Genomic DNA, 21,970 nt, shown 5'->3' with positions numbered 1-21,970 from the left:
GAATGAACATGAATGCAATGCGGCCACTTTCATTTAAAAGACAGAAACCGTCTAAAATATTACTAAAATGCTAAAATTGTGAAGATTTCTGTAATTTAGCATGACTAAATGATGTTAGTACCCAATATATGTACATTGTATTGTCTAAAACATCCAATATTTGTGAAGCAGAACCATTCTACTTTCCAATAAATAGCTAAAAGATAACATTTTCACAATTTTGTAAAACTGTCATATTTTGGAGCCAAAAATGGGTTTTACTGAACCTACTCCTTTGTTTGGAAACACAATGTTGACTTTATAATTTTTCTGATTTTCATCGAAAACTATTTTTTTCCTCAAGAGATTGCAATCAAATATTATAAAAAGAAAACACTTTACCCTCAAAACTCATCAAAGATATCAGGCTTATACATTTTATGTGTACGCCAGACATGTTTTGTCTACAAGACTCATTGGTGACGTCAAGTTGGATCAAATTGATGGATGTTTGTGAACACTCAACCCTTCCCTTACCTGGGGACTGGTTTCAAACTGCTATGTGGAACATTATAAGTACAGGCAGACAATACTGTTGTTCATGATGTTTCATCAAGAATGAAGAACTACTTCTGCATGACATGAATTTTTACAATACTGTAAATTCAGAAATTATTGCATGCATTTATTATTGCAATATTTGAGAATTAAACAATAATTAGAGATTAATTATAAATGCAATTTTATGAAAATCTGGATACAGATATATGTATTCAATATAAGAATGAAATGTTCTATAATTGCAATATTAATACTCACCTAGTCACATTATTTGCATTAATAAAAACCTCCTAATAATTTCTGAATTTACAGTAACTAATTATCATATGATATTTCAGTTTTGTATTAACATGATTAAATCTATTGGTTTTTGTGTTATTTTTTTGTAGAGATTTTTCCTGTGCCAACATCAGATGATATTCCAACGCATAGTACTCCAGTTAAGGTATGATTTATAAGAAAATAGATTTCAACACATATTATCCAGGTGAAATAAAATCTTTGAAAACTATTCCGACACAGCTGTAATTTTTTTTTTATTAAATTGGTACAGCTTTTACTAAAAGATTGAGTATCCACTGGGGTATGATAATTTTGCATTTATGACAATAAACAACTTCAAGATCATTTTTAAATCCATAAATAAAATTGACAAAACCATAGTATTACATCAATGTTCTGATATATAAAGTGACAAAACCATAGTATTACATCAATGTTCTAATATATAAAGTGACAAAACCATAGTATTACACCAATGTTCTGAAATTTGATTTGTTACAGATTGAAAATTGATGAATAGGCTGTGATGCAGTGGTAAAATATTAGGCAAAAGTTCCAAATGAATCCCCAACAAATAAAAAAACAAACATATTGACACATAGGTATTGCTTTCTAAGGACAGCATCAACAAAGTCAATTGTTAAGTTTTCTACTTATTAATAAAGTGAGTTGGAACAATTTGTTATAGATCATTGATATTTGACATAAAATTGTATGACTATATCAGTTTGACTACTTTTTAATACCCTATGCTCAAGGTCATGGTCCTGTGACTTTTGAATTAGCAATTTTCAATGATATGTTAATTAAATAAGAAATGTTGCTGTCCATCAGATTGTCTTTTTTTGAATTTTATGACAATAGACAGATGTCAACAGTTTATCTTTGATCATTTTTGAATGATATGTAGGCAATTGTGCTGCACTTTCTTGGTAATTCTGAAAAATCTATAACATCACCCTGGATTGTTGTCTTAAAGTTTACATTCATCAATAACTTTGTCTAAGCTTTATGGAATTTTATGACATTCAGACAAAAGCTTGTAAATGACTGAAACACAGTACCCAGAGCAAATTTTGAAAATATATAATTCCATTTTTTCCTTCTTTTACTGATAAATGGATTTCAATATTTTTTACAATTAACAAGAAGGTACAGTCATGACAGTCTGGGTTAAAAATTTAATATACGTCAAAAGTTTGTCAAACCATCATACAATTTTATAAGACTTTGGCAGAATCTGCTTTATCATGTTTATCATCATGATCATGTTTATGGTTAAATAATGTCTAAAACAAACTTTAATTATTTTTTTTTTTTCAATTTTCAGTACATTTCTGATAGAGGGACTTGTTTTACAGTTTAAATTCACATTTTTTCCTTAAGAAGAAAGATAAGAAGTTAGCAAAAACCTGTAACTCTACTTTTGCTATATAGATGTTGCTCTTTTACTAAATATTAATTCAAAATTTGGTGGCTATTTTGAACTATCCCATCAAACTAGAGATAAAGGTTTAAAGGTTACAACAGATACAGTTAAGTCGGCCTCATATCTTGACTTACATCTAGAAATTGACAATGAGGGTCAGTTGAAAACAAAACTTTACGACAAAAGAGATGATTTCAGCTTTCCAATTATGAACTTTCCATTTCCAGTAGCAACATTACAGCAGCACCTGCATACAGAGTATATATCTCCTAATTGATATGATATTCCTGTGCTTGCATTTCCTATCAGGTTTCTTGATAAAGGGTTGCTGCTCACAAGGAAGCTATTAAACCAAGAGTTCCGAATGGGGATCAGAAGTTGAAATCATCTCTTCGTAAATTTTATGGACACCAACACGAGTTGGTTGACCGTTATGGAATAACCGATTCACAAATGATATTGGATATGTTCCTTATGTAGTAATTACAATCCCTTCCCTTTCATGAATGTGACCTACCAATAATTAGACTATTACCAGATTTGTTATAACATATAAGCAAATTGACGGGTGCCACATGTGGAGCTGGATCTGCTTACTTCTGTTTTTTGGTGGGGTTTGTGTTACTTATTCTTTAGTTTTCTACATTGTATGTTGTGTCATGTGTTCTATTGTTTGTCTGTTTGTCTTTTTCATTTTTAGCCAGGCGTTGTCAGTTTATTTTCAATTTATAAGTTTGATTGTCCCTCTGGTATCTTTCTTCCCTCTTTTACAGACAGTCTGGGATTGATTTGATAAATTTGAAAACCTTCATGGATTGAAATGACATTTGGACAGATGCTTATTTTTTTACCATGCAAAAATGCTCTATATTCAAAGGAAGCCATTACTTTTAATAAATCAAAAGACACTACTTGCTGTCATGTACAGTTAGTTGATGGTAATGGAATAATATTTCACAGATGATAACAGATATGTTCCTTATGTCTTAAGTAATAATACATTGATATTAATTACGAAATACTCCTATAAAAATCCCACAGAGTCCCTATCTTAACTACAATCTGTCCCTTTTTCCTGATTGTGACCTACAAAATTTGACTTATTACCAGGTTTTTACTAACATGAACAACATGATGGATGTCACATGTATAGCAAGATCAGCTTACCCTTTGGGATCTGTAGCACCTGAGATCACTCCAGTTTTTGTTGTAGGTCATGTATGCTTACTTTTTAGTTTTGTGTACTGTTGTTTGCCTGTTGGTCTTTTTTGGTTTTAAGCCATAGTGTTGTCAGTTCTGATATCTTTGCCTTGTTTTTATATGCATAATAATTTTTCACCCACTTGATTTAATTTTAGATAATGTTGCAGTAATTTGAAGGGTGTCAGTACTATATGAATTCACTCTTTCTACCTGTTTTGAAAATTATATAGTTCATAACAATTTCTCATTTTCTTATATGTGTGTGTTTATTAATTTGAAAATCTTTGTTTGCAATATTTAAGAAATAAAACATGGGGCTTGAATTTATACTAATTTTACCATCATGGCCCATGGGTTGGCCCTTTGTGCTAAATACTTTACCTCAAGTGACAGCGAGGGGTAAAATAACAGCATACAGGGCAATTTTTTTTGGATCGAAGCGCTCTAGGTGAAGGCAAATATTTGCCATTCCCATAAATAAACGCACTATTAACTTAACGTAATGTCTTATATGTATAAATAAAAAATAGCTTGTAACAATTTTTAGCATCGCTTGATTATGTTTCCCAAATGTGATGATTTTCTGTTTTACAAGCATGTATTTCAAGTAAAATGGTTATATTCTTACATCATTGTTCTTTGACGTCAGGTAGCTTAATAAATAAAAACGCATAGGACGTTGGAGTACGATCGAAACAGCATTAACAATACACAGGTGTGTACCTACTCAAAGCATATGAAGCATGTCATAATGAATTCAATTTTTTTCATGAGGGCCTGTGGGAATATTAATTTTGTAGCTTACTGTGTGATCCTCTTTTAATGAAGAATTATTATTATTATCATGGGTATTAATATTATACTGTTTTTACTATAAATATGTATGCAATTATAATTGAATTTACAGTAATGTGAATTGAACTTTTTGATTTTGTAGCATTCTATTCCACCATTTACGACAAAGAGTAGATCTCATTCCAAAAAAGTATTAAGTGTTCCTCCACAAGGTTTATCTCATCCATCAACCTCAGCACCTTCAACTCTTTCACTCAAACACTATAATGAGGCACATTCTCTTAAAGATTATGAATATAAATATGGATCATGGGACATAGATAAAACACCAAAGACCAATGATGTACCTAAAGAGGACAATAAATATGTACAAATATTCCAGGATGTTTCTAAAGAGGAAAAGAAATATGTACAAATATTAAAGGATGATAATCTTATCTCATTACCTAATCAATTAGAAAATATGAGACATGAAAATCAGCATTCAGAAAACTCTAAACATCTTGGTTTACATAAACATGATAAATCAGGTTCAAACACGGGAACCAGAAATCATTCTAATCACAACCATAGCCGATCACTTAATCCAATCAGTTCACTATCAACTAACAACCAATCCTCTAAGGTACCTGAGGGTGTAGATGATTCTTTTCATGGTCTGTTTAATAAACATTCTCAACATTCTGCAAACCATGTGAAGGAGTTGTTTAATTCTGAACCAAAAGACAAAAAAGAGGACAATTCTAAGAGAGAACACACTATTCATACTGGGTCATTCAGAGTTCAGACTGACAGTGTAAAGGAAGTTGTTGATAACAATGACAATGCTCCTGGAAGTCCAAGGGGTTACTTTCGACATGGTAATGGAAAGCTGACCGAACAGTTCTCTCTGAAGGTAAGTACCTCTAAAAGCATATAAGCGATTTGGGGTCTTTTTGGTGTTCATTCAGAAAATGATAATGCATTTTAAAAATGGCATCTTGAAATCACCAACAAAGAGATATATGCAGACACTTTACACTTTTATCGGTAATAAATTACAGTACAAACCTTAAATTGCATGTTTTCTTATAGTTGTGATAGCAGAATTTAAAAGGATGTCCAAAGACCTAACTTTAAAACTAGATTTATGAACTGAAAAAAAGATCCAAAGAATCACAGACAAACTCTGCCAAAATCACAGTAATTTTTAAGGAATTATATATACATTGTGTAGTTCTTTAAAGTCTCAGTATCATAACTCTTTTTCTAGCTAATAGCAGGTTAGGCTTGGTATTATGTCACTTTTTTATAGATGCTTACATGTGTTCCTTGTATTTATATGTTAAATCAAATGGTTGAATAGGACAAGCACACTTTCCATTATCTTAATTAATTTTTTAGTTAAATAATCAAGAATTCTCATAATATTCTAATGACATAATAAAGGCACCTTTAACCAATGGAACTTACCTAAAATAAATCAAATTAAATATATACAGCAATAACTGCCCTCCTCTATGGGCAAAAAAAGATTTGGTTTTGAAGTTTGGCTGTACCTTTGTATGTGCATTCATTGTAGGCTGTAAACAATACACCTACTTTATGTACTTAATGATATCAGTGGGAGATCCAGGGGGAGGTTTCGGGGGGGTTGGTGGACCCCCTTTTTTCAGTCGATCAATGCATTTGAATGGCGACATATAGTTGGAACCCCCTTTGTCCTGGGTTGGGACCCCCCCCCTTTTTAAAATGGCTGGATCCGCCCCTGGATATGATATGTACAAGGATGACAGTAATATATATACATGTAAAATGATGTATAAGATACACATTAAATTATTTACAAATGTTGATAAGATACATAATCAATACTAACCCTTGAATTAATACATGCACTCATGAAGTATACTTAAGAAATAATTCATGGAAGCCATATATTGTTAGAAATTTACACATGGCCTGAGTCGCTATTTTTAAATTTAATTCTGAGTGTTTGTGTCGTTTGTGGTTTTTAAATGGATTTTCGAAGGAAAAATTGGTTATTGATTTGGGGATGTTCAGCCCCCAGGCTGCTGCCAAACAGTGTCCATTCATTGATATGGAAATTTTTTGACAATTTTTTTTCAAATTAAGATATGTTGTTTCCTGTGACCAAATGAAGGTAAAGTTTAATTTTCAGGATTTTAGCTTTCCTCATTGTTAAGTTATATCCTTGCCAATAGCCAAAGTGGTACTTATTATGTGATTGAGTTATTCCATATGAACAGAAATGGTAAATTTGATTACAGATAAGTTATAGATTTTTTGCAGACATTGTATTAATGTTTTAAAAATCCTTATTTAAAGGACTGGATACTCAGTGGGCAGTCACTCCTATAAACACTGATAAAGAGTAACACCCTACTTAGTACTAACTATATCAGCATGATCAGGGAAATGTGTCTTAATAGTAAAACTTGCCTTGCTAATCAATTTTGTGATTTTTTAAAAGTGTATACTATTTATCTATTATAGTTTTTTTTCATGTACAAGACAAAAACCCCCAAAAATGACAAAAAATCACCATTAAATAGCCATTAAATAGCAATAACTTCAAGGAGACATCAGATGATTTCCTCTACCTTGTCTTAAATTTTTTATCCTCTTTTGTGTTTTGAGCAAACGCTTAAAAAGATTGTGAGTTTAATCAGACTAAATGACCAGCAAAGCATGCTTAAAAAAAGGACAAACACATATACAATGATATATGAATACAGTTAAATAAACCAAGATATGATTTTTCAATATAAAACAATATTTTTGTAAACAGATATAACAATTGTCAATTGTTTGCTACATTTCTGGGTATTGGGAAAACTTTTTTGCCATTCCCATTTATTAAAAATGTTCAAACACTTTTAACTACCAAAATTAATATTGGATTCTCTATTGAATGAACAAATTAACAATTTCATGAATTTGTGGACTCTAAGATATATACATTTGTATTCAATAAAAAAAAAAAAGTGTGGCAAATGACTGAACAACATGTGTAGTATTTTTTGTTTTCATAGTCTTTTTTGAATTACAGGGAAACAGTTCAAGTATGGATACATCAACTATAAATAAGCAAAGACGTGAGATTCAGATGCTGGTTGGTGAGTTGAGAGATCGTGATCGTGAGCTTAATGAGATGACACAAGCACATCAGCATCAGTTACAGGCATGGGAACAGGACAGACATAGGCTATTAGCACTTGAAGAAAAATGTCATCAATATCAAGGTATTATATTCATGAACTATATGGGTGATTTGAACATTGTTTGTTCTGTTATCTTTATATCTTTATACAAACAAAAATATGTGTACACCCATGAAAGGTCAACACCCTTGTCAATACTTTCAATGATGATGGAAGGTAAACGGCCTTGACTGGCTTTACAGCCCTCACATGGTTGGTAATACTTTCAAATTGAGTCGAACTGATTTATATACTCAGTTTCATAAACTGGTTACAATTCTATTAAAATTTAAAGAAGTGTTGTGGTTGTTTCCATTTCACTAGTTTAATACTGTTATACATTTTCTCATATGGTTATATATAAGTTTGTTATATATTTTTTTCGCATGCAGAGATATTTGTAGTGTCACACTGCATGGAGTGTGATGCAAAGGAGTAGAGGCAAAAGGGCTCTTATTTGGCCTAAATATTCCTGCAAATTTAAAAGTTACATGTATAGTACATATTCTTACATTTGTTCAAACTAGACTCAGGTGCAAGGTTTTTATACGACCGCAAATGTTGAAATTTCGTCGTATATTGCTATCACGTTGGCGTCGTCGTCTGCGTCGTTGTCGTCGGCGGCGGCGTCCGAATACTTTGTTTTCGCACTATAACTTTAGTAAAAGTGAATAGAAATCTATGAAATTTTAACACAATGTATATGACCATAAAAGGAAGGTTGGTATTGATTTTGGGAGTTTTGGTCCCAACATTTTAGGAATTAGGGGCCAAAAAGGGCCCAAATAAGCATTTTCTTGGTTTTCGCTCTATAACTTTAGTTTAAGTCAATAGAAATCTATGAAATTTTTACACAAGGTTTATGACCACAAAAGAAAGGTTGGGATTGATTTTGGGAGTTTTGATTTTAACAGTTTAGGAATTAGGGGCCAAAAAAGGGCCCATATAAGCATTATTCTTGGTTTTTGCACAATAACTTTGGTTTAAGTAAATAGAAATCAATGAAATTTAAACTCAATGTTTATGACCACAAAAGGAAGGTTGGTATTGATTTTGGGAGTTTAGGTCCCAACAGTTTAGGAATTAGGGGCCAAAAAGGGACCCAAATAAGCATTTTTCTTGGTTTTCGCACCATAACGTTAGTATAAGTAAATAGAAATCTATGAAATTTAAACACAAGGTTTATGACCATAAAAGGAAGGTTGGTATTGATTTCGGGAGTTTTGGTCCCAACAGTTTAGGAAAAAGGGGCCCAAAGGGTCCAAAATTAAACTTTGTTTGATTTCATCAAAATTGAATAATTGGGGTTCTTTGATATGCCGAATCTAACTGTGTATGTAGATTCTTAACTTTTAGTCATGTTTTCAAATTGGTCTACATTAAGGTCCAAAGGGTCCAAAATTAAACTTCGTTTGATTTTGACAAAAAATTAATCGGTTGGGTTCTTTGATATGTTGAATCTAAAAATGTACTTAGATTCTTGATTATTGGCCCAGTTTTCAAGTTGGTCCAAATCTGGGTCCAAAATTAAACTTTATTTGATTTCATCAAAAATTGAATAAATGGGGTTCGTTGATATGCCAAATCTAACTGTGTATGTAGATTCTTCATTTTTTGTCCCGTTTTCAAATTGGCCTACATTAAGGTCCGAAGGGTCCATAATTAAACTAAGTTTGATTTTAACAAAAATTAAATTCTTGGGCCTCTTTGATATGCTGAATCTAAACATGTACTTAGATTTTTGATTATGGGCCCAGTTTTCAAGTTGGTCCAAATCAGGATCTAAAATTATTATATTAAGTATTGTGCAATAGCAAGTCTTTTCAATTGCACAGTATTGTGCAATGGCAAGAAATATCTAATTTCACAATATTGTGAAATAGCATTTTTTTTTTTTAATTAGAGTTATCTTTCTTTGTCTAGAATAGTAAGCAAGAAATATCTTATTGCAAGAATTTTTTTTAATTGGAGTTATCTTTCTTTGTCCAGAATCAACTTAAATCTTTGTTATATACAATATATATTCACTTTTTACTACCAACTGATAAATTTAAATGATCTTTACCATTCAGTGATAACAAGCAGTTTTTTTACATCTTAATATTTTATGATGTATTTAAATGAGTATTTATTGTTGCAAACTCCATTAGAATATTTTAATTGAGATTAGTTTTGGAATAAGGGAAAGGGGGATGTGATTAAAAAATTGGGTTCAATTTTTCTCATTTGAAATTTCATAAATAAAAAGAAAATTTCTTCAAACATTTTTTTGAGAGGATTAATATTCAACAGCATAGTGAATTGCTCTAAGAGAAAACAAAAATTTTAAGTTCATTAGAACACATTCATTCTGTGTCAGAAACCTATGCTGTGTCAACTATTTAATCACAATCCAAATTTAGAGCTGAATCCAAGTTGAATGTTGTGTCCATACTTGCCCCAACCGTTCAGGGTTCAACCTCTGCGGTCGTATAAAGCTACGCCCTGCGGAGCATCTGGTTAGAAAATATAAACAAATTTTATATTGAATGGGTTACCCTGGCAACAAATGATGACAAAATTTGCATATTTTGTTTAATTTATAGATTTGCCTTGTTTTTCATCAAATTTAAAGTATATTTTAGATTAAAAAGTATAATCACACCGAATAAACAGCTTTATATTTGGTGAGATTATGTAAATAGTTATAATAAAGCTTTCCTTAAATAGTTTTTTTGTTTATTATATAAATCTTGGCTGCAGATGATGTTTCTTCAAAGGGAATAAAGTTGGACAACTACAAAAATTCTGAATTTTCATATTATTTATGAAAATGGAACATATTATGACGTTATTGTGACGTCATCAGATAAAAATCATAAAGGGGCACTAGCTGTCAAAATCACATTCACAGATTTGACTGAAATTCTCATATTTGAAATTTATAACACTAAAACACATTTCCAACTTATAACAAGTCTAAAATAAACAGTTAACAGTGCATATATACTTGATGATATATATCAGCATTTCATGTGTTTTTTCGTCTAAAAGCCATCTAATTAACTATTGAGATAGCCCCCAAAACTACAGATGGTCAAATAACATGATATACACATAAACAAAAATAAAATTTTAGTAGTAATAAAATGAACTGGCCATAGGTTTATTAATTATTACATATACTGTATATAATTACAGATTAATAATTTGAGTTGATATCAAGCGATATCCAATAATCACTGGTTATGATACTTATGTTAAACATTTCATTTACTCTTATGCCTTGTTTACACCTACATTTAATTTGAATTGAAATATGTTTTTGTTAATAAGAATTAGTTAATTGGCACTAATTGGAATTAAACTATGGCATGGACACTTTCTAAATTGTAATTTGAATCTAATCTGCTAATTATAATCAATCAAATGATAATGCAATTAAAATTCAATATCATTCCGACAGTAAAGCAAATCTGACACGTATTGCAATTGGTATTTGAATTGGAATTTGGATGTAAAACAATTCAAGTGCCAATTAAAGTATAAATTAGAAGTAGTATTTTAACGCAAATCGAATTTGAAATTATATGTTAACGCAGCATTAATTTAGTAGTGACATTTAAATGTAGTGAACTACTTTACACTTACAGAGGAGGTAAAGCACAGAACTAAACAGTTAAGACAAGCCATTGCACAGCTAAGGTCAATGAGAAATGAAACTACATCACAAAACTCAACATTGGAGACAACACAAGATCAACTGAATAGAATTACAGAGGAAAATTCTAGACAGGTCACATATTTGCAGGATTTAAAGGTATAAGATGATTCCTGCAAATAGTTTATCTTGGTGAAATCAGTAGAATAGATTTGAATTTTGTTCATAGAGCTTATTCAATTAGCATACAAAAATATGCCTACTAGCTAATTCAGAGCAATAGCTATTAATTCCCCTTACATATATATACATGGCCCAAGACCACAATTAATGACCCCGCTTTTCGTTGCTCACAAATATAGTTCCTTTTAAATAGAGTGTATTTTTCCTTAATTTTTTTTCTTTCCCTTCCTCACTCATTTCTTTGATTTTTTTTGGTGGAAATGAAAGAAGAGAGGTGAAAATTTTTTTGGGATGTTGTATTTAAACTGATTTTGATATGGAATGAGTGATTAGGCCAAGTGCAAAAAGGTAGTATTTACAGTTTTCGGAACATCTCTTGACTTGTCCATAGGGGTATGGATGTGTATTGGCTAAATTTGTAAAAGTGATTGCTTCAATCTTTCTGAATTTTGAATATATATTTGGACTAGTACTATACATTACACACACAAAAAATTTGACAAAAGTGCATGGTGCAATTTTTTTAATGATGCAAAACGTTCTAAAGAACTGATAGAGAAATTAATTGTGGTCTGTGGCCACATGTGAAAGGACTCTCTTAGGGTGTAAAATGATAACCTGAAAATTTATAGGGTTATGATGGTTTTATATAACTATAGATTAAAATAAACTCACTGATGGTCAGTGAGTTTGATGGTAACATTGAAATTGGCACAAATACAAATATAACAAGTAGCTGCATACATGTAGTTAGTAAAAAATTATTAAGCTGAATCTAGTTATATATTATCTGTAAGTATGGGTATCAATATATTGAATAATCTTGACATACAGATAGAAGTCTCGACAGATTAATGTTCAGGAAAATTCTACGTCGACAAAGCCTTAAAAGTTAGAAAACTCAACTTAATCACCCATTAATCTTCAGATTTTTATGCCCCATCTGTTCGTTTATCCATTCATTTATTAATAAGATTACCCTTTGCTAGTAACTAGTAACTATGTATCATACTATTTAATTAAATCATAGATTACTGTTTTATACATATTATATCAATATCTTTAATACTTACATGTATATATGAAGACTACTTTATTACTGAATATGTATGGAATAGGCTAATATTTTTGTATTTCAAAAATTAATATTTTTGATTGATATGGATAAATAACTGTTAATGTCAGAACTTAATAGTAAAAACATCATTCAATTGACATAACTTATCATATTCATGTTAAGTTCATGTTGGGTTTTTATTTTTTTGCTGTTTTTCTCAACCTACCTGTCTGAATGTGTCTGAAAAATAATTGATATATGTTTCAAAAGTGCTAATTATTACATTTGTTGCAATGAATTCATTGATTTCCCAGTGAAATAAAAAGAGATAATTTCACATGTGAAATAAACAAGGTTATTTCACTCTCTGTCGTCATACAACAATATACAATTATGGCCTGCTGAGGAGGTGAATTTCCAAAATGGTCAACCTGAGGAAAAGTTATTTCACGAGGGCCTTAGCTGGAGGGGAATAACCCTTACTCAGGTTTACCATTTTGGATATTCACAGACTCAATGGCTCATAATTGTTTATTTTTCTACTGCCATTTCGTGTATGTACAACAAAGGTAGACTCTTATATAGATGGCCATGAAAAGGACCGTTTACACTAGATGAATTTCCAAGTCTTGTAAGGTCATGTTTGTCATCACCTGATGAACTTCTAATCTGGCCGTTGCCATATTTTTTTTTGTTTATCTGACTTTCAGTGACAACATACTTTATAGGGAGTCAACTCTTGATCATTGAGAACAACAAGGATTATTCACTGGTGAATGATAGGGTTGTTCGATGGAGGCTTAAATTTGTTAGGGTTATTCAGAGTGGAATAATAGCGTTGTTTGATTGAGTCTTCAATTTGTTAGGGTTATTCTGCAGGGAATAATAGAGTTGTTTCGATAGAGGCTTCAATGTGTTAGGGTTATTCAGTGGGGAACTATAGGGTTGTTCAATGGCGAATTCAACTTGTTAGGGTTATTCATTGCTCTTGCCAATTTTTGGAAAAACATCGAAATTAAACTATGAGACATGATTTGTTTTAACCAATCAACTATTTACTATATAAGATGAAAATTTGAAATAATATACAATTATGGCCTGTTGAAAAGGTTAATATCCAAAATTGTCAACACGAGAAGGTTACTTCAATGAGGGCGCAGCCCGAAGTGAAATAACTTCTGTGGGTTGACAATTTTGGATATTCATTGATTCTAAGGAGCCACAATTGTTTTATTATACGGATCTAACAGTGGAAAGGCCTTTCGAATACTTTCTATATTTTTTAAACTTTACAAAACAAAGTCAAAGACAAGCTGATGTTTGAAAATACATTTGTGTTCTAGAATTTCTAGAATGTACAACAAAGGTAGAATCTTTTTGTAAAATATTGATGGCCCTGAAAAGGACTGTTACTCTATAAGAGCTATCATCAGCTGCTGGCACTCTATTCATGTCCAATGCCTTATTTCCTTGTCTATCTGTGTGCTTCTAGTGTAACGTGAACGCTGCCATTTTGTTTATTTACGTCTGTTACGTCATTATTATGGGAGATAACTCAAGTACAAATTAACAATCTCAAAAGGTTATTCACCAGTGAATAATAGGGTTATTCAGCGCTGGTGGAAATTTTTTAGGGTTTTTCGTCCTTCCATGCAATTGAATTATTCCATGTCACGTGATAACGTTTCACCCAATAGAATTGTTTAAAATATATGTAAGGTATAATAATAAGAGTTGTCAAGAAGTTGTCGATAACATGGGATCCACACGAATTGTGAATGCATAGAAAAAGATATAATTCCTTACAATTTCTACATTAATTTCATTATAAAAAAGCGTTTTGCCAAAATAATAATCAAAGAATTCAAATATTGAAAAAATATTCAACTTGTGACAACAACACTGATGATTAACTCATGTGCTTAGTGAATTAATGTGTGTTCAGTCACTCCTTTAATATTATACAATTACTGTCTTTTGATGAGGTATATATGTGGTTTTATTGACTTTTGAAAAACTGATATTCAATGAGGCCAAACCACATATTTACCGAAACAAAAGACAGTAACTGTCTTATTCCATATTCTGAGAGAAATGTATGTAATGGGAAATTATAATACCAAAACCAATTGTACATCAAACATTTTTTTACCAAAATTATACTTGTAATAGCATGTGACATTTTGCACGGTAAATACACTTTTTCCGCAGGGGTAATATGCTTATTTATTCAAAATCTTATTTATATACAAAAACCTACTAAATTTTTATTAATATGGAATAATTTCATTATTTGAACCTGCGATTAGTTATTTTATAATTATCTGATATTTTAACAAAAACTTTTCATAAATCAAATATCTTCTTTTCTTTTATTAATTGAAAAAATTACCCCTTGCTTTTGAGTTGTAACATTGTATATTTTATCATTCAATATATATACAGGATGAAAATACAAGATTAAGAAGTGTATTAAAAGACATTTCCAGTATAAAGGGACAGTTTCAAGCCAGAGAACAGGAGCTTATCACTAAAATTAAACTGAAGGTTTGTTGTACTTGACTGAATTACTTTTTATAAGGGGTTCTCTGCATCAAGCAGCTCATCAGGTACTTTTTTTATCTTTTCATTTGTCCTCTTTTTCAACATGTAGAGAACGAAAATATGCATATAAAATTGAAAATGGAAATGGGGAATGTGTAAAAGAGACAACAACCCGACCATAGAAAAAACTACAGCAGAAGGTCACCAACAGGTCTTCAATGTAGCGAGAAATTCCCGCACCCAGAGGTGTCCTTCAGCTGGCCCCTAAACAAATATATATACTAGTTCAGTGATAATGATTGCCATACTGATTTCCAAATTGTACACAAGAAACTAAAATTAAAATAATACAAGACTAACAAAGGCCAGAGGCTCCTGACTTGGGACAGGCGCAAAATGCAGCAGGGTTAAACATGTTTATGAGATCTCAACCTTCCCTCTATACCTCGAGCCAATGTAGAAAAGTAAATGCATAACAATACGCACATTAAAATTCAGTTCAAGAGAAGTCAGAGTCTGATGTCAGAAGATGTAACCTAAGAAAATAAAGAAAATAACAATAATACATAAATAACAACAGACTATTAGCAGTTAACTGACATGCCAGCTCCAGACTTGAATTAAACTGATTGAAAGATTATGATTTCATCATAGGAATATCTGGCACAATCCTTCCGGTTAAGGATTTAGTATCATACCATCATAACATATATGAGTAGAACATAACTGTGTCATGCCAACAACTGGTTTTTGAATAAATATGTTTAGTCCCGATGCAAAGACCCTATAAGTGAATTAATATTGACGCCAAAATATGCAATCTTTAATGCTCTGACAACAGTATCGTAACTTTAACCCTTCATAATAAGTCTATTTTAAAGGTTTTAAATATACATGGATGTATTTATTTTTACTTCTTAAATATTTTAATGTGTGTAATTCATCAACACTAAGTTAGTTTTTTTGTATGGTGTATCATGAATATCTTATAAGCTGCCGTATGTTTAGATATCTGTTCCCTGCAATAATTTGCTTGGTTGATATTGCAGATAACTGTTTCTTTTTTTAATGGGTAGTAAGAAAGGTAATACACAGAACAACTAAAAATACTGAAATGATGGTATAAATTTCTTCAACACAAGCCATGTGTAAGTAATAAGTGTTCTGAATTGCTGATTGAAAGACTTTTGTTATTAAAAGTTTTTAAGATGAGATGAAATTAGGAATCAAGTATAGGATTCTGTTACACAGAGAAATATCTGCAATCATAATTATCTACTCACAAACCACTGTTATATGTGATATGAGTCAATGTTTTGCATTTACATTTTATTTTACTTCTTCAATTTGTGTTTCCTCATATAAATGTTTAGTAGGAGTTAAAGTTGGCAACTCCGAAGTTACTCCTATAATATACTGATGTATTTTCAATCCACTTCATTCCAAATCTTTGATTCCAAACAGTTGTGGTTTTACACAAGCCTGGCTTTTAAATTTATATTTTATTTTTCTACTTAGGATAAGGACTTAGAACTGGCTACAGCTCAAATAAAGGAGTTAAGTGACAGATTACGCCAATTAGACATCAGATCCAGGGAGTGTCAGGAGAGAGAGCTGGACTCAGTTAATCAGACAAATCACTGGAAGGATCAGTATATAAAGATGAAAAATAATCTGAAGGAATCTAGTGGTATTAAAATCATAGACTTAATGTACATTAAGAATATTTTTGCTTTTCCTTCAAGATGAATGAAATGTATAGGCTATTGTGGTTTTTAAAAAAATCTGGGTCAGTAGTGTAAAAACAAATCTTGAAATATTTTGAGAAAATGAAATGTGTTGTATAAGCCATTGACAGCGCAACCTTATGATACAAAAACTGAAAGTGTTAAAGCTTTTGTGTAACTGATTGATAATTTTACAGCAAGTCTTGATTTTTGCCGAGCCTTCCATTTTTGTCTAAAAAGCGAGACATAGCGGCCACAAATATTCACTCTAGTTTCTGCCGTATTTAACTACATGTATTTAATGAACTTGTTTATGATAAAAAGCTAGTATCTAGTAGAGAATGGTAAAGGGGGTACTGAACAAGGAAACACATTAAATAAAAATCGCAAAAATGTTGCACAAAATATAAAAATCGGGAAAAACGAAGCACGAGAAATAATCATAAGTATGAAGGAAAAAAGTACCAAAAGTAATTATTCAGTCATTCTTGGAGATCATGCAGCGTTTATTTGGACATAGAGACCTTGCGGTCAACTTTTAGCGTTTGCTACTTGCATCTTATTTGAAAAAAAATTATTATTCATAGTAATCTGATGGACTTCATAGACATTACTGGGACTATTAGACTGTTAGTATACTAGTCCCAGATACCATACATATTGCAAAAGAAGAAAGGTAACAACATACATCAATTACTATTAGATTACACAATTTTCAGAAGGTATTATAACATACCGATGTTCTAATCAAATGCACTACATGGACAAGAAATTAACGAGCACAGACATGAAACAAGGAAAATAAATAAGAGGAAACACGAAGCAAGCATATCAAGTCAAACACAAGAAAACAAAAAGTAAAACTTCAAAATATGGGAAATAAAAAGGCAGAAAAGGTTGCACGAAAATAACCCTTTACCACCATCCTAGAAGGAAATTTTATTAATTTAAAAGTTTTGTTCCTGCTTTTCCGTATTTTACTTATAAATGGACTTAGTTTTTCTTCCAATAACATTACATAAAGTCTACATTTAAAGTTTTAAAATCATTTATTTGATTCATAAACTATCCTGGATTTTTACTAAACTTGGACAGAAGCTTCTTATAATCAAAAGATATTTTAGAGAGGAATATTTTTATGATTTGTTTTCCTCATGTTTGTTTAGCCTGTGATAAACAGCAAAAGTAGGCAAGATACTGTGTTCCGTGGAACCCTGACTTTTTTTCTACTACTCTGAGTCCCAAGATCCTGTTTTCTCACAGTTTATTGTAATGCCCCATCTGTTGCCAGAGGCATGCATTAAGTGTTACCCTTTACCATCTGTATTTCCATAAGTACATAACAAAATTGGTCTCTGTTCTCTAACTTTAGTTTGATCCTTTAAGCTGATTTTTTTTGTTTCTGTTCCCTAATATTATCTTGCCTCAACCAAATCATGCAAACGCTATAAAACTTATACACAATGCTTATTACCACACATTATTATTCATAGAAAAAAATATCGGAATCATATATTTAAAAAAAATAATTATACCCGCGAGCCCCCTTAAGGTACAGTTGTTGGACTTTAATAAAATATATAAAAGTAGTCCAAAGTAGTATAGGAAGTAATTCATTTAAAATAAGGTTTTAAGTAAGTCAAAATCATGGCTAGATTTTGTTTCAAAATAAAGTTTTTAAGAAATATTTTTATTAGATATGTGTCTCCAGACCTGAAAGGTTAGCCTAAGTCATAACTAGCTAATATGAAAACTTTTGTAAAAAAACTGTATCAAATGCTTAGCCCTTTAATATGAATTGTTTATAGCTTTTATATCTCACAATTCATGAGTTTGCTAAATTGCAATCAACGCGTCTGGTTGTTTGTCCAACACATATTTTCTTCACACTTTTCTCCAGGACTACTGAACAGAATTACTTCATATTTGGCCTCCATCATGACATTGATGTGAGGTGTGAATAATGTTGGAAAATGCAGACATTGGCTGCTTGTTGCTAAAACTTTTTTTCAAAAATTTCTCAATATGATGTATATACTTTTTCAAACACTTACTTTCTGTTTTCTTGTTCTTTGATCATGAGTTATGGCATCCTTAGTATGACAATTCACATGCAACTTCTTGTTTTTATTGGAATTATTTTCTTTACTGTAGATGTTTTAAAGAAAAAAGATGAGGAGTTACAAAATCAGATGACAATAACTGACCAAACTAAACAAGTGCTAGGAAAGTTACAGGAGGAGTATAGTAAGTGTCTTTCAGCCAAAGTTGTTATTTCCCTTTAATTATTGGAAAAATATCATTTTGTCATAAAACACATTTGATAACAAATTGTTTAAAGCTTTTAAATGAACAACTTGTTTTGGTTGCAATTGTGGTAAATTTCCTAAATAATATGGTTGCAAACTTCATTGGAAATTTGAATTGAGATTTTGACCATATCTTGAGAGAAAAAATTTTGGTCAAGCCTGGGACTTTTGTCACAGAAAGCTTGTCATAGCGATTGTGAGCATAAGCTTACTCCTTAAAAGCTTTATATTTTAGAGGGTTGAAGACCTAGCTGCTTCATACTTTGTATATGGATGTCTCATGTTATGAATTTTCCTTCTGTCACATGTCCATTGTTCTTGACATCATTTTCATGGGTCAGTGACTTCTTGAAAAAAAGTTAAGATTTTTATACGACCGCAAATTTTGAAAAAATTTTCGTCGTATATTGCTATCACGTTGGCGTCGTCGTCGTCGTCGTCGTCGTCGTCGTCCGAATACTTTTAGTTTTCGCACTCTAACTTTAGTAAAAGTGAATATAAATCTATAAAATTTTATCACAAGGTTTATGACCACAAAAGGAAGGTTGGTATTGATTTTGGGAGTTTTGGTCCCAACATTTTAGGAATTAGGGGCCAAAAAGGGCCCAAATAAGCATTTTCTTGGTTTTCGCACTATAACTTTAGTTTAAGTCAATAGAAATCTATGAAATTTTGACACAAGGTTTTTGACCACAAAAGAAAGGTTGGGATTGATTTTGGGAGTTTTGGTTTCAACAGTGTAGGAATTAGGGGCCAAAAAAGGGCCCAAATAAGCATTATTCTTGGTTTTCGCACCATAACTTTAGTTTAAGTAATTAGAAAATAATGAAATTTAAACACAATGTTTATGACCACAAAAGGAAGGTTGGTATTGATTTTGGGAGTTTAGGTCCCAACAGTTTAGGAATTAGGGGCCAAAAAGGGACCCAAATAAGCATTTTTCTTGGTTTTCGCACCATAACTTTAGTATAAGTAAATATAAATCTATGAAATTTAAACACAAGGTTTATGACCATAAAAGGAAGGTTGGTAATGATTTTGGGAGTTTTGGTCCCAACAGTTTAGGAATAAGGGGCCCAAAGGGTCCAAAATTAAACTTTGTTTGATTTCATCAAAATTGAATAATTGGGGTTCTTTGATATGCCGAATCTAACTGTGTATGTAGATTTTTAACTTTTGGTCCCGTTTTCAAATTGGTCTACATTAAGGTCCAAAGGGTCCAAAATTAAACTTCGTTTGATTTTGACAAAAAATTAATCGGTTGGGTTCTTTGATATGCTGAATCTAAAAATGTACTTAGATTCTTGATTATCGGCCCAGTTTTCAAGTTGGTCCAAATCGGGGTCCAAAATTAAACTTTGTTTGATTTCATCAAAAATTGAATAAATTGGGTTCTTTGATATGCCAAATCTAACTGTGTATGTAGATTCCTCATTTTTGGTCTTGTTTTCAAATTGGTCTACATTAAAGTCCAAAGTGTCCAAAATTAAACTTAGTTTGATTTTAACAAAAATTGAAATCTTGGGGTTCTTTGATATGCTGAATCCAAACATGTACTTAGATTTTTTATTATGGGCCCAGTTTTTCAAGTTGGTTCAAATCTGGATCTCAAATTATTATATTAAGTATTGTGCAATAGCAAGTCTTTTCAATTGCACAGTATTGCGCAATGGCAAGAAATATCTTATTGCAAAATATTGTGAAATAGCAATTTTGTTTTTAATTAGAGTTATCTTTCTTTGTCCAGAATAGTAAGCAAGAAATATCTAATTGTAAGAATTTTTTTATTTGGAGTTATCTTTCTTTGTCCAGAATCAACTTAAATCTTTGTTATATATACGATATACAATGTATATTCACTTTTTACTACAAACTGATAAATTAAAATAATCTTTACCATTCAGTGATAACAAGCAGTTTTTTTACATCTTAATATTTTATGATGTATTTAAATGAGTAGTAATTGTTGCAAACTCCATTAGAAATTTTAATTGAGATAAGTTTTGGAATAAAGGAAAGGGGGATGTGATTAAAAAAATTGGGTTCAATTTTCTCATTTGAAATTTCATAAATAAAAAGAAAATTTCTTCAAACATTTTTTTGAGAGGAATAATATTCAACAGCATAGTAAATTGCTCTAAGAGAAAACAAAAATTTTAATTTCATTAGAACACATTCATTCTGTGTCAGAAACCTATGCTGTGTCAACTATTTAATCACAATCCAAATTTAGAGCTGAATCCAGCTTGAATGTTGTGTCCATACTTGCCCCAACCGTTCAGGGTTCAACCTCTGCGGTCGTATAAAGCTACGCCCTGCGGAGCATCTGGTTTGTAATGCTATTTTCTCTTTAACTATGAGTAGTGAGATAACTATATTTGGTATGTGCGTACTTTGGAAGGTCCTCATGCCTGTCAAGACAGTTTTCACCTGACCTCAACCTCATTTCATGGATCAGTGAACAAGGTTAAGTTTTGGTGGTCAAGTCCATATCTCAGATACTAAAAGCAATAGGTCTACTATATTTAGTGTATGGAATGATTGTAAGGTGTACATGTCTATATAGCTAGCTAGGAGGTGTCTCCTGACCTTGACCTATTTTCCATGGTTCAGTGGTCAAAGTTAAGTTTTTGAGTTTTGGTCCTTATACTATATGCAATAGGTCAACTATATTTGGTGTATGTACATGTCAGTCTTGCAGGATTTATTTGACTTTGACCTCATTTTTACAGTTTATTGCACAGTGTTAAGTGCTTGTGCTTTGGTCTGTTTTATTTAAACTACAAACAATGGTCAACTATATTTGTTGTATGGAAGAATTATAAGCTGTACATGTTTGCCCGGCATAGTTCATGTGACCTTGACCTCATTTTCATGGATTATTGGTAAACGTTGAGTTTTCTTGTTTAAGCAACTATAGAAAGTTCGAAACTGTAAGCAATAGGTCAACTATATTTATTGTATTGAATGATTGTAAGGTGTACACATATTCCTGGTTTGGTTTTTATGACCTTGACCTCAATTCTAAGTTTTTGACTACAGTTATTCTGTGTCAGAA

The 21,970-nt window shown here is 31.4% G+C and overlaps 1 protein-coding gene across 7 annotated transcripts in view; it reads left to right on the top strand.

Moving 5' to 3' along the window:
- Positions 1–21,970, top strand: part of LOC134681039 (kinesin-related protein 13-like) — a 52,298-nt gene that overhangs the window by 6,701 nt on the left and 23,627 nt on the right. For 4 of the 7 annotated variants that reach the window (XM_063540418.1, XM_063540416.1, XM_063540415.1 and 1 more), the window contains exons 3-10: positions 930–985; positions 3,362–3,460; positions 4,392–5,144; positions 7,302–7,494; positions 11,085–11,251; positions 14,778–14,879; positions 16,395–16,566; positions 18,758–18,850. In XM_063540418.1, coding sequence (XP_063396488.1) covers positions 930–985; positions 3,362–3,460; positions 4,392–5,144; positions 7,302–7,494; positions 11,085–11,251; positions 14,778–14,879; positions 16,395–16,566; positions 18,758–18,850 — 1,635 coding nt within the window. The remainder of the gene's footprint in view (positions 1–929; positions 986–3,361; positions 3,461–4,391; positions 5,145–7,301; positions 7,495–11,084; positions 11,252–14,777; positions 14,880–16,394; positions 16,567–18,757; positions 18,851–21,970) is intronic. The other 3 variants (XM_063540420.1, XM_063540419.1, XM_063540421.1) reach the window with 1 other exon arrangement.

Source organism: Mytilus trossulus, chromosome 8, assembly GCF_036588685.1.
Source record: "Mytilus trossulus isolate FHL-02 chromosome 8, PNRI_Mtr1.1.1.hap1, whole genome shotgun sequence".
NCBI lineage: Eukaryota > Metazoa > Mollusca > Bivalvia > Mytilida > Mytilidae > Mytilus > Mytilus trossulus.
This window is presented reverse-complemented; position numbering and strand designations above follow the sequence as displayed.